General features: G+C 35.3%; 1 protein-coding gene across 5 annotated transcripts in view; it reads left to right on the top strand.

Moving 5' to 3' along the window:
* Positions 1-14,315, top strand: part of COP1 (COP1 E3 ubiquitin ligase) — a 201,039-nt gene that overhangs the window by 37,099 nt on the left and 149,625 nt on the right. For all 5 annotated transcript variants that reach the window (XM_032838827.1, XM_032838826.1, XM_032838825.1 and 2 more), the window contains one exon: positions 12,517-12,631. In XM_032838827.1, the coding sequence (XP_032694718.1) occupies positions 12,517-12,631 (115 nt within the window). The remainder of the gene's footprint in view (positions 1-12,516; positions 12,632-14,315) is intronic.

Below are 14,315 nucleotides of genomic sequence, written 5' to 3'. Positions count from 1 at the left end.
AACATCAGACCTTGTGAGGAAGGAAATACAGTAAGATCAGATTATGAATAACCACACATTGTTTTTCTCAGGGATCTTTATAGTCTATTGATGAAATACTCATTATGTTGAAATGTTAACCTTTTCTGTGGGAAGTAAACTACAGATTTGAGAAAATAGACTTCAGCTTCAACTGTTTTCTAATTAATTGATTGTTTTGACACTTTCTCCATCTTTAACTTGGGGATGCTGATATTTGTCAAGTCTGATTTTGAGGCTGGACTTTTTTGTTTGTTTGTTTGTTTTACTTTTTACGTTGAAATAATTTCAGACTTAGAGAGAAGTAACCAAAATGGTAAAAGGAATTCCTTTATATCCTTTATCTAGATTGTCCAGAAGTTAACATTTGATCACATTTGCTTGTTCATTCTCTTTCTCTCTTTTGCTTATGTACATACAAATTTTCTTCTTTGGATTGTTTGAATTAGGTACAGACATAATGATTCTTTACCTCTAAATATTTTAATGTGTATTTTCTTTAAAACAAGACAAGGTAGGAGCATGCCTAATATAGTTTAGAAGTCTATAGTCGCTGGGAATAAGTAATCAAGGTGGAGAAAAGTAGAAATGAGGTAAAACTTAACAGAGGCCACTTGGTGCGTGACTTTCTTAAGCCATTATGAAGACTTTGTGTTGTGTGATTTTTTGAGTGAAGTCAGTGAAACTTGGTTGAATCAGTACTTGTCTCACTTAATTCTTTGCATTAAAGATATATATTTATTTACTTAAAAGATTTATCCATTTATTGTAGAAAGCAGGGGTGGGGAGGAGAGAATGCAAAAGCAGAAGGGGCAGAGGGAAAGGGAGAGAGAATCTCAGGCAGATCCACGCTGTGTGTGGAACTGATGTGGGGCTCAGTCGCGCAATCTTGAGATCATAACCCCAGCCAAAACCAAGAGTGGACACTTAACTGACTGAGTCACGTAGGTACCCTTAAGCTGGGAAAATCTTAAGATAGTGCGTTTAGGGGAACAAATAAAAAAAGAGCTCATATAAAATATTTCAGTATTTAATTGAAATTGACTTATAATATGTAGTAGATTAAAATAATTTAGACAATTCTTATGCATACTATTAGAACGAGTCTTAATGAAATATATAATTTTCAAGGAAAATTAAAAATGTTGAGATTAAAGCAATTATAGAACAATTTGGATATATCAGTTGCCATAACTATTAATTTAATGTGATTCCATAAAAAAACTCAGTGTGTTTTTTAAGAGTGCAGGGAGTGCGACCAATTGGCTTTAAAGTTCATTAGTAGGTTGAATGATTCAGAGGTGTAGTAATCACAAGGGCATTTACCCAATAAATTATTAAAATGTATTCTAAGACTGCTATAACAAAAGGAGCACAATAAAATTTAAAATCCAACTGAAAGTTATTGAAGAATGTATTAGCCTGTGGTAAAGGTGGTTATGCAGATCAGTGGGGAAAGTGGGGATTAAGTAAATGGTGTTGTGATAGCTAGGAAACCATTTGTGGAAAAACCACTTACTGTGAGAGTCTAAATCAGCTAAATAATCATATAAATAATGATAGGCCTGTAAAATTAAGAAAGAAGCCTGTATTTTTATAAACAGAATTTTAACAATGAACAACATTTCAAAAGACTAGGAAAGGTATTTTTTTTTTTTTTTTTTTAAAGACTAGGAAAGGAGGGGCGCCTGGGTGGCTCAGTGGGTTGGGCCTCTGCCTTCAGCTCGGGTCATGATCCCAGGTTCCTGGGATCGAGCCCCACGTCGGGTTCTCTGCTCACTCTCTCTGCCTGCCTCTCTGCCTACTCGTGATATCTGTGTCAAATAAATAAATAAAAAATATTAAAAAAAAAAAGACTAGGAAAGGTATTTTAAGTATGACGGATAATTGATTTCATTGCTTCAAAATAATGAAACCTTTTTATATCCATTTCATCTTTTTTTTTTTTTTTTAAGATTTTATTTATTTATTTGACAGAGAGAGACAGCTAGAGAGGGGATACAAGCAGGGGGTATGGGAGAGGGAGAAGCAGGCTTCCCACTGAACAGGGAGCCCGATTTGGGCCTTGATGCCAGGACTCTGGGATCATGACCTGAGCCGAAGGCAGACCCTTAACAACTGAGCCACCCAGGCACCCCTCATGTAGTCCTTTTGATGAAAGATCCAAGGATAAAAAAATGGAAAAGAAAAAAAAATTGTTAAAAAAAAAAGTGAAAATTAAAAAAAAAAAAAGAAAATTCAAGTGGCCAGGTCACATATGAAATAATACCTTCCCAAATAATAAAAAGCAAGATATGAAGTAATAATAAGGTTCCAAAGGAGTCACCTAATAGATATGGCTCAGGAATTTTCAAAATTGGAAATACCCTTTGCTGTGTGTGGTTGTTCATGATGAGTCTGGGAGAGGGAAAAGGAAGGGAAGAGAGTTGGTAGTCTTCTAGGAAGAGCATTTGGCAATGTATGCATAAGATGAAAGCTAAAAATGTGAGGTGATCATTATATGGATAGAAATTTATTTTAAGAAATGATTCAAAGTATTGTTTAAAGATTATATGCCACATGCACCCCAGTGTTTATAGCAGCAGTGTCCACAAGAGCCAAACTAAGGAAAGAGCCTAGATGTTCATCAACAGATGAATGAATAAAGAAGTTGTATATATACACGATGGAATATTATGCAGCCATCAAAAACCCCATGAAATCTTGCCATTTGCAACGACGTGGATAGAACTAGAGGTACTAGAGTATTATGCTAAGCGAAATAAGTCAATCAAAGAAAGACAATTATCGTATGATCTCACTGATATGAGGAATTTGAGAAGCAAGACAGAGGATCATAGGGGAAGAGAGGGAAAAAATGAAACAAGAAGAAACCAGAGAGGGAGACAAACCATAAGAGACTCTTAATCTTAGGAAACAAACTGAGGGTTGCTGGAGGGGAGAGGTGTGGGAGAAATAGGTTGGCTGGGTGATGAACGTGGGGGAGGGTATGTGCTATGGTGAGCGCTGTGAATTGTGTAACACTGATGAATCACATAACTGAAGCCCTGAAACAAATAATACATTGTATGTTAATAAAAAGAAATAAAGAGTATATGCCAGTATTATTTATGTAGGTAAAAATTCTGGGAAAATACTCTTAATCATGATAGAATACGTAGAGAAACTATGGCACAGCTATAGGATTTTATTACTCTTAAAGAAATGTTTTTTAAAAATTTTATTTATTTATTTGACAGAGAGGGAGGGAGTGCACAAGCAGGGGGAATGGCAGGCAGAGGGAGAGAGAGAGAAGCAGGCTCCCGCTGAGCAAGGACCCTGACTTGGGGCTTGATCCCAGGATCTTGGAGTCATGACCTGAGCTGAAGGCAGATGCATAACCAACTTAGCCACCCAGGCACCACTCTTAAATAAAATGTTTATAGTTGAATTGGAAAAAATATGTTAACAATATAATGTAAGTGAAGCCAGAAACGAGTACTTTATACTTCTGGATTTTTTTTTTTTTTTAAAGATGTTATTTATTTATTTGACAGAGATCATAAGTAGGCAGAGAGGCAGGCAGAGAGAGAGAGGGGAGGAAGCAGGCTCCCTGCTGAGCAGAGAGCCCGATGTGGGGCTTGATCCGAGGACCCTGAGATCATGACCTGAGCAGAAGGCAGAGGCTTAACCCACTGAGCCACCCAGGCACCCCTATACTTCTGGATTTTTATAAGTACCTCTTGATTTTGCTTTGGAATTATTATATATCCTTAGTATAATGAGCAAAATCAGGAAATTAACATTAAAATTACCTGAGATAACTTATTTAAATTTCAACAGTTTTGACATTAATACCATTAATAAATACTCCTTTTTAGCAAAAACAAAAAACTTCCCTTTTTCAGTATTAATCCACAATCACTTGTTGCTCTTAGTTGTCATGCTTCTCTAATCTTAAATCTCTTATCGTTCCTTAGTCTTACATTAAACTGATATTTTTGAAGAGTATGAGTTATTTATTTTGTAGAATATCCTTCACTTTGAGTTTGTCAGATGTTTTCTTAGGACTTGATTCAGATTATCCATTTTAACCAGAAATACTACAGAGGTGATGTTACACCCCTCTTTGTTAGTTTCTCATATCTGGGTGCATAAGATACCTCTTTGCTCAATATTGATGATGTTAACTCTGATCACTTTATTAAGGTGGTACCTGTCAGATTTCTCTGCTGTAAAATTACCATTTTGTCTCATCTGTGCTATTAATAAATCTTACTTGAAATAGTTATTGATATGGTTATTGCCCAAATGGTAATTATGATAATTTTTCATTCTTTTTTCCACATTTATTAATTAGCATTTCTACTGTAAGAAAAACCTTTCCCTCCTCTTTGTTTATATCCTTATGGATTCTTGGATTCCTAATTCATTCTGTTAATATTTTTAACTTAAATTGTCCCATATTTGGCTGGTTGTAACTCTTTGAAGTAGATTTCCACATTATTTTGACATGTTCCTATCATTTTTTAAGTACCTTTTTGGATTCTTAGACTATAAGATGTTCCAGCATCACCTTGCCTAGTCCTGCAATCAGCGATGGATCCATGAAACCCTATTTTCTTTTCTATGTTATTTAAAAACCAAGATCTGGGTTTTAAGTGTGCTCATTGGTCCTCGAGTGTCAGTGCTTGTAGGCCTTCTCAGTGGACAGAGAGCGCTAGGAGACGTATGTATGTGTATATATAATATATGTTATCTTTACAGATATATATGCATTAATTACATATTAATCACCTTCAGTGTTTGATTAATGAAAGGATTCACAGAAGTCAAATAGTTTATACTTCTGGAACAGTTTGATTAAAGGCAGTGGATACCAAGCAGGAACAGGATACTCATTGAAAGGGGTCTGGTGATTTCAGGTCCAGGCTTCTTTGTCCTTCTACACTGGGTCATATTGGAACATCTTTGTCTCCAGGTTTAGAGCTACTACTGGCTTGTATTTCAAGTACCTCAGTAATAAGAATCCAAAGTTGGCTTGTGGTTGGGATTTCTTAAATTAATCACACAGGCGGTACATTCTACTTACATGGCCAGCCTGTAGGACTTCACTGAAACCATGTACATATCATAAATTCATTTATTATCACTAAACAGACTAATCAGTTTTGCTCCAAAGTAACTCACTTTTGGTTATAGAATATAATTTATCTTTCTTTAGTGAATACATTCCATAATATAGGCAAGAGTCTAGAGAAAACCATGTGGGAAATCCAGACTAGCTGAGATGAATCCATACTGGTCAGTATATAATACATAATATTTATACAATCATATATTTAATATATGTATAAAACATATACATATAAAAAGTCTATATTTTGGTATCTCTCCTTTAATGGATGAATGGATAGAGAAGATGTGTATATATATACACAGTGGTATATTATTCAGCGCCCCCCCCCCCAAAAACCTAGCATTTACTACAACATGGATAGATTTAAAATTTAAGTGAAATAAGTCAGACATTTGGTAAATGTGGCCATTTTTTATTTAGACATAATCTAGATCAACACAAGTGATAACTATTTCCTTTTGATTTTTAGTCATATTTATATCCTACATCTAGACCTTATTCTGAATATGTTCATTCTGATGATTGGCCTTGTAGATTATCTCTAACCAGTTCATATTCTCAAACATCTTTCCCTTTGCAATTAGTGTATTTGTGTTCATTTGTTTTAATGTTATTTGTAAATTTAATAATTATTATGGCAATGAGCTAAGCAATGCATTTTTACGAAGAATTGTGAAACAACCTAATTTTGCATGGATAAGGTAGGAATTGCACTGAAAAAAATAAATTCAAGAAAAGCTAAGAGTAAATAGCAAAGTAATTGTGGGCGCCTGGGTGGCTCAATTGGTTAAGCGACTGTCTTCAGCTCAGGTCATGATCCTGGAGTCCCGGGATTGAGTCCCACATTGGCCTCCCAGCTCCATGGGGAGGCAGCTGTTCCCTCTGACCTTTTCCCCTCTCATGCTCTCTCTTGTTCTATCTCTCAAATAAATAAAGAAAATCTTAAAAAAAAACAACAACACAATAATTGTGGAAAAAAAAAGTTGCTGTAAAACCTGGAAGGCAACATATTTTTGTTTTTGTTTTTTTAATTAATTAATTGATTTATTTGACAGAGAGATCACAAGTAGGCAGAAAGGCAGGCGGGCGGGGGGGAAGCAGGCTCCTTGCTGAGCAGAGCGCCCGATGCAGGCCTCGATCGCAGGACCCTGAGATCATGACCTGAGCCGAAGGCTTTAACCCACTGAGCTACCCAGGTACCCCGGCAACAGTGTTTTTGAATGCTTCTTTATTATATTCTTGATTTTTGTTTTTGTAATCATTCGCATGTTTCAGACTAAAATTTTTTCTGTGTTTCCATTGAGCAGATCACTTTTTAAAAAAAATGCATATTCTTGGGGATGCCTGGGTGGCTTAGTTTATTAAGCATCTCTTTGGGCTGAGGTCATGATCCTGGGGTCCTGGGATAGAGTCCCATATTGGGCTCCTTGCTTGGCAGGGAACCTGCTTCTTCCTCTGCCTGCTGCTCCCCTGGCTTGTGTGCTGTCTCTCTCTCTCTCTGGCTGACAAAAATAAAATCTTAAAAAAAAAAATCCAGATTTTTCCCCTCAGAATTTATAAAAATTATATTGGTACATAAAAAAATGAATATAGTTCATGAATATGTAAATAGAAGCACAATTACAGTAAAAGAAAATCTATGAACTGAGCTCTTAATGTTAATTACTAGAACTGTTCAAATTACCCCTGTGCTTCCAACAAATTATGTCACCTTGTTTCATGTCCAGTACTAATTACTTTTTCTGACATTTCTGTTTTTCAGTATGTTGATTTTTTAAAATAGATTTACCGTACATTTTAAAAATAGATTTACTGTACATATGTGTATCTTTATATTATTTGGTTTGGCTATATGTAGACTTTGTAAAAATGATTAAATATGTAGTTTTTTGAGATCTGTTTTTTCAAAGATTAGTTCCTGATGTCTAGGGATATAGTTGCTTGATCTTCCATTTTGTTAATGTACCACAATTTATCAGTTGTCCAGCCTGTATACATTTGATGTTTTTGTAGAGTTTTTGTTTTTGCTGTCAAGGGCATCTTTGTTCATATCTCCTGATGTACAGGTACAAGAATTTCCCTAGATTTTGTACCTAGGAAAGGAAGTGAGGGTGACAGCGTAGACACATCAGTAGTTTTTATATTTTGTGATAATATCAAATTGTTTTCAGAGTCTTTTTGTTAATATAAAGCTCCTACCACAGAAGTATAGGAGTTCGTTTCTCCACATCCTTGTCGGTAATTAGTACTATTGAACCTGTAAATGGTTGCCACTTTTGTGGATAAGAAAAGAAATTAGTTGTTGGTTTTAATTCTTATTTTTCTGACACTCTAAAGTCAACATGTTATATTTACTGGTCTTTATTTTTTGTGAAACAGCATTTCATATCTTTTTCCATTTTTTAAATATTGGATTTACTTATAAAAGCGTTAATATATGTTCAAGGTAGTAATAACTTGTTTCTTAGGTGTTGTGCATATGGTGAATATCTTCTTGGAGTTTGTATCTTCTTGTCTCTAATGACAGATTTTGATGAACAGAAGTTCTAAATTTGAGTTACTGAATTTGTAACTTTTATAATTAGTGCCCTTTGGGTTTCATTTAAGAAATTCTGCCCTTTTGAGATTATAAACATATTCAGTGATATAACACATGGCCAATTTTGGAAATGTTCTATGTATGCTTAGGAGGAATATATGTTTCTAATTGGATACAGTGTTTTGTATGTATTCATTAAATTAAGCTTTTAAATTAGGTCATATCATTTTCTTAGTTGAGTTGATGAGGTTAATCTGCTATGTTGTTGGGTTGGTCAATTTCTTTAGGAATTTTTACTTTATATATATATATATATATTTTTTTTTTAAATTTTAAAGATTTTATTTATTTATTTGACAGACAGTAGTAGGCAAGTAGGCAGAGAGGCAGGCAGAGAGAGAGAGGAGGAAGCAGGCTCCCTGCTGAGCAAAGAGCCCGATGGTGGGGCTCAATTCTAGGACCCTGGGATCATGACCTGAGCTGAAGGCAGAGGCTTTAACCCACCGAGCCACCCAGGCGCCCACTTTATATATTTTTGATGCTGTGCTGTTATGTGAGTACTGGGTATACAATTATTAAGTTGGAAGTTTTGCATTTCCAGGGGCTATTCCCATTTCCATTAATGCTTTTCTTCTTTTTTTTTCTCCTTTGACTAAATTTGCCTAGTATATTATTTTTCATGTTATTACTTCCAGATTTTTAGTGTCTTTATATTTTCAGTGTTGGCAGATAGCATACAGTTGTGTTTTAAAATTCCCATCACTGGGGCGCCTGGGTGGCTCAGTGGGTTAAGCCTCTGCCTTCGGCTCAGGTCATGATCTCCAGGTCCTGGGATCGAGCCCCGCATCAGGCTCTCTGCTTGGCAAGGAGCCTGCTTCCTCCTCTCTCTCTCTGCCTGCCTCTCTGCCTACTTGTGATCTCTGTCAAATAAATAAAATCTTTAAAAAAAATAAATAAATAAAATTCCCATCACTAATTTAATTAGTATTTATATTTATTACTCTTTAATGCTTGCTATTTGTCTCACTTTTTGTGTTTTTCTCTTAAATTTTTACCCCCTTCTCCCACCATTTTACTGTTTTAAATGTTACCTATTCTGTTACTATGCTTTCAGTAGTTATCTTTGAAATTGATAAAAACTTAACACCTAAACAGAATCTAAACTTATTATCATCTTTTAAGAAATGTAATTTTTTAGTTGATATACAATGCTGTATTAGTTTTAGATATGCAATATAATGATACAGCAGTTTTATATATTAACTCAGTGCTCATTGTGATAAGTATAATCTTAATCCCCTTCACCTATTTCACACATCTCCCTGCCTACCTCCTCTCTAGTAGTCATCAGTTTGTTCTCTGTGAAGAGTCTGTTTTTTGATTTGTCTCTTTTTTTCTTCATTTGTTTTGTTCTATTAAATTCCACATGTGAGTGAAATGGTATGATACTTGTCTATTTCTGACTTAGTTTACTAAGTATAACCCTCTTATACCCTCCAGATCCATCCATGTTTGTTGCAAATAGCAAATTTCGTTCTTTTTCGTGGCTGAGTAATATCCCCCCGCCCACCCATGCACCACATCTTCTTTATCTGTTCATCTATCAGTGGACACTTGGGCTGCTTCCATAGTTTAGCTATTGTAAATAATGCTTCAGTAAACATAGAGTGCTTGCATCTTTTTGAATTAGTGTTTTCACATTGTTTGGGTAAATACCCAGGAGTGGAATTACTGGATCATATGGTAGTTCTGCTTTTAATTTTCTGAGGAATCTCCATTCTGTTTTCCACAATGGCTTCACCAGTTTTCATTCCCACCAACAGTGTACATACAAGGGCTCCTTTTTCTCCATATCCTTGTCAACACTTGTTTGTTTGTTTGTTTTGACTTCAGTCATTCTGAGAGGTATGAGGTGATATCTCCATTGTGGTTTTGATTAGCATTTCCCTGATCAGTGATATTGAGCAATTTTTCATTAAATTTAATATCTTAATTACTCTCCTGAACAGCATTAAGTGCTCCAGAATTGAAACTTTCTTCACTCTTCTGATTTATATGCCGTTTTTTGGTGTATTTATTCTGACTTGTTCTTAAGCGCCATAATTTAGATATTATAATTAATGTTACAAACGGTTTTTAAAATTGCTTAATGGTTATAGGTTTTCTTCTTTTCATTTTATGTTCAGGCCTTCTGGTTTGTTTACTGAATTTTTCAAGCATACAGTTTCACACATTTCTTTAGAAATGGCTTTAGGCAATAGTCTTTGTTTTCATTCACATGAAAAAATACTTAGCTCACTTTGTTGCAAGATAGTTTTGTTAGGATCTGAATTTTATGTTATTTATTTATTTATCTATTTATTTTTTAAAAAATTTTATTTATTTATTTGACAGAGAGAGAGAGATCACAAGTAGGCAGAGCAGCAGGCAGAGAGAGAGGGGGGAAGCAGGCTCCCTGCTGAGCAGAGAGCCCATCCCAGGACCCTGAGATCATGACCTGAGCTAAAGGCGGAGGCTTAACCCACTGAGCTACCCAGGTGTCCCAGGATCTGAATTTTAGATTGGAATTGTTTTCTTTCGACTTTTTGAGGGTAACCAAGGTTCGCTTCCTTAGCTTCTTTTATTGCTCTTCAGTATTTTCTTTGTTAATTATTGGTCCTGTCAGATGAGTTATCTTTTCTTGTTTGTTTAATTTTTTTTTTTTTTCAAGATTTATTTATTTAGGGGCGCCTGGGTAGCTCAGTTGGTTAGGCATCTGCCTCCAGCTCGGGTCATGATCCCAGGGGCCTGGAATTGAGTTCTGCGTTGGGTTTCCTGCTATGCAGAGAGTCTCCTTCTCCTTTTCTCTCTCCCTCTGGATCTCTCCCTGCTTGTGCTTGAGTGTGCTCTTGCTCTTTCTCTCTTTCTCTTAAATAAATAGATGGGGTCTTTGGAAAAAAAAAATTATATACTTATGAGAGAGATAGAGACAGAGGGAGAAAGGAAGATTGTCGATGAATTGGGGCAGGGGCAGAAGGAGGAGAACGAGCATCTCAGGCTGATCTCCCATTGAGTGGGGAGCCTGACTGGGGGCTCCATCTCATGACCCCAAGGTCATGACCTCAGCCAAAACAAAATCAAGAGTCAGGGGCTTGCTTAACTGAATGAGCCACCCAGGTGCCCTAATTTGTCTGATTTTGAAATCATTTTGTTTTTGGATAGAAACACAGTTTGCTTCGTTGTGTCTAATTATTGATTTCTCTTATAATATCCTACTTGATAAGAATAATTTCTTTGTATTTATGTTTTCAGTTCTGAAAAATTGTCAACATGAATTCTTCAAGTATTTCTTCTTCAGACTGTTAAAATTTTCTGGGTCTCTAAGTGCCCGTATTTTCAACCTTACACTTTTATGCTTCTTAACCTCTGTTTCAAATTTTCTTTTAATCTTTTATCCTAATAGTTCTGGTTAACTCCTTTAGATTTATCTTTCAGTTCACAAATTCTCTTTTTAGTCTCTCTCAGTTTTAGTTTTTTTCTTTGTTATTTGTCTCTAAGTATTGCCCTCTTTATCTTTCCCCTCCTCTGCACCATTATATTTTCTTTGATACCACTTCTCTGAATTCAGCTTCTTGTTTGGTTGTTTATCTGTTACATCTTTGGAAGTTGTCTTACTTAATTTCTTGTGATCCAAGCACTGCTTTAAAATAAGATTTTTACCTACCATCCAGTTTCAGCAGGGGTTCACTTTAGAGTGTTTTGTTCAAGGTAGTGCCTTAATATTTCTTACTTAGATACATTTGCAGTTGTTGTATAGTTATGGCGAACTTGTTTCTCTCAAGCTCTCATCATGTGTCTCCTCTGTGTCTGTTTGTGGGCCTCAAGCATCATAGACAATAGCCATTTGTGGAAAGAATTGTCTTATCCTTTCATTTAACATGGTGTAGGCAATATTGAGGATCATAGATTCTTTTTTTATAGATTTCTATGCCAGTATTTTTCAGGTTTGCTGGCTTTATGTAAATCGGATTTAGTTATTCTGATTTTCTAATGTATATTTTAGATCAGTACGTGTGTATTACATATTATTGCCCCTTAATTTAATAATCAGTATTAATTTAAATATATATTCTGACAATCAAGGACTATTATTCAGAGTACAGGGCTGCAATATAAGGATGATGTCAAAGTCATTAGTTTTCTTGTGAACATCATTAAAATTCTCAAAATTCTAAAATTTAGCATGGTAGTTATAACAGATTCTATCTGAATTTAATTTAGAGAATTGAAAGAAGCTTCTTATTTCATTCTTATAAAATTGGCCTTGAGAGCCTATTTGCATATTTTATTTATTTATTCATTTATTTATTTTGCTGGAAGATTAGAGTTTTAGAGCAAACTATATTGTACCAACCAGGGGCCTAGCCCAGCTAGGACTCAGCACTTGCCCCCACTGGGCTGCTTCTTCCTTCTCCCTGATGGGGCCCCATCCTCAGGCATTTTACTATCCCCAGAAGCCTCTCCCCTCTGGCCTTTGGTCCATCTCATCCCTCCCCTACCTGTGTACCTCCGTATAACCTGATGTATGTTGATAGATTTCAGCCTTCCCTTACATTACAACCAGGCTTCCCCAGGAGCCTTGGGTTCAGGGACTAGAGCTGGCCCCCAGCTCCTTCAAACCATTAGCCTATTTGCATTTTAAAATAAAAATGGAAAAATATGGTAAGAACTATGAATATTTACCATTTGTAGTTATTTTAATATGTTGATATTTTGAATATGCAATCATTTAGATATTCTGTGCAGAAAAAGACTATCATTTGTCCTAAGTTACAAGTATCTTTTCTTGTTACTACCTTAGACAAAGAAACAGCCTTGGTATAACAGCACATTAGCATCAAGAAGAAAACGACTCACTGCTCATTTTGAAGACTTAGAGCAATGTTACTTTTCTACAAGGATGTCTCGTATTTCAGGTACATATTCCAGACTTCTAAAAATACATCAGATTCTTATGTCAGATCCATTTCTAGCTTCTTATGCTGAATTTATATAACGTCCTATTTATAGAGCAAAAGTGTGTATTTTTGACATATTCTACCAGAATGTTTGTGGAGGTTCTTGGCGATCTTGAAGAACATTGCTTTCCCATAGCTATTTTTGTTTTTTCCCTCTATTTGGGGATTTTTAAACTTTGTGAAGTGAGCTATATAAAGTTAAGAAAAAAAATCAACCATGAATATGTTGCTAGGAAAAATAAGTTCCATTCAATTGCCTCTTATTATTAAATTTTAAACATTTATTAAGTTCTAAGCACTGTCCTTTCTGCTAAGAATAAAAAGGTGAAAGAACCGATTTCTCTTATTAGGACGTATTATAAATTCAGTGGCGGAAAGCAACAGGTATGTGATATTATATGTTGTATAAGTGTATTAGGGGAATAGAGAAGAATATCCACTAATACAGCTGGGAATGAGAGATCCTCACCAAGTTGAAAATGGGGAAATGTAAGGGAATGATCACTGTAGGCATTTCAGAGGATTATATTTCATCAAGGCTAGAATTCGTTAACTAAGTTAATTAGAAACATCTTCAAATAGAGGAAATAACTTATGCAATGTCATGGACATGATAACATTGGATATTTTCATTGCATTACTATAGTTCTGCCCGTTGAGCTGTGACTTTCTCAGTGTCTTTGCTCACCAATGAAGTAGGGACATTAATACCAACCCCATGTTCTGTTTTGTTTTTTAGGATTTATGGGTGATATAAATATATCTATAAAATATAAAATAGTGCTTGCTTCGGCAGCACATATACTATAAAATATAATGCTTGGTATAAGTTAGGTGCTCAGTTAACTCATGTCATTAATAATACACCTGCTCAAAATGAAGACCACCAAGAAAAAAGAAGAGTGATATTTTATTAGATGTTAAAATTTGTCCTTAGTTTTTTCTTGAATAGGCATGTTTATATTAAAATGTACACATTGTTAAAATTAAGAACGCAAGAAACAACGGTTGTTGGCAAGGATGCGGAGAAAGGGGAACCCTCTTGCACATTGGCGGGAATGCAAACTGTTGTAGCCACTCTGGAAAACAGTATGGAGGTTTCTCAAAATGTCAACAACAGAACTACCCTATGTTCTAGCAATTGCACTATTAGGTATTTACTCAAAGGATAACAAAAATACAGATTCAAAGGGGCCTACGTGCATCCTGATGTTTATAGCAGCATTACTAACAATAGCCAAACTATGGAAAGAGCCCAGATGTCCATTGAGTTATGAATGGATAAAGAAGATGTGGTATATATTCACTATAAAATATTAGCCATCAAAAAGAATGAAATCTTGGCAATTCACAACGATGTGGACAGAGCTAGTATGTATTATGCTAAGTGAAATAAGTCAGAGGAAGGCAAATACCATATGATTTCACTCATGTGGAATTGAAGAAACAAAACAGAATAACATATGGGAATGGGGGTAAAAAGAGAGAAAACAAACCATAAGAGATAGAGAATAAACTGAGGGGTGATGGAGGGAGATGAGTGGGGGATGGGCTAGATGGGTGCTGGGTATTAAGGAGCACAATTCTTTTTCTTTCTTTCTTTCTTTCTTTCTTTTTTTTTTTTTTTAAAGATTTTATTTAT

The sequence above is a fragment of the Lontra canadensis genome, unplaced genomic scaffold (genome assembly GCF_010015895.1).
Source record: "Lontra canadensis isolate GAN:19392208 unplaced genomic scaffold, GSC_riverotter_1.0 scaffold106, whole genome shotgun sequence".
Taxonomy (NCBI): Eukaryota; Metazoa; Chordata; class Mammalia; order Carnivora; family Mustelidae; genus Lontra; species Lontra canadensis.
The sequence above is the reverse complement of the archived record's forward strand: the minus strand, read 5'-3'. Positions and strand labels throughout refer to the sequence as shown.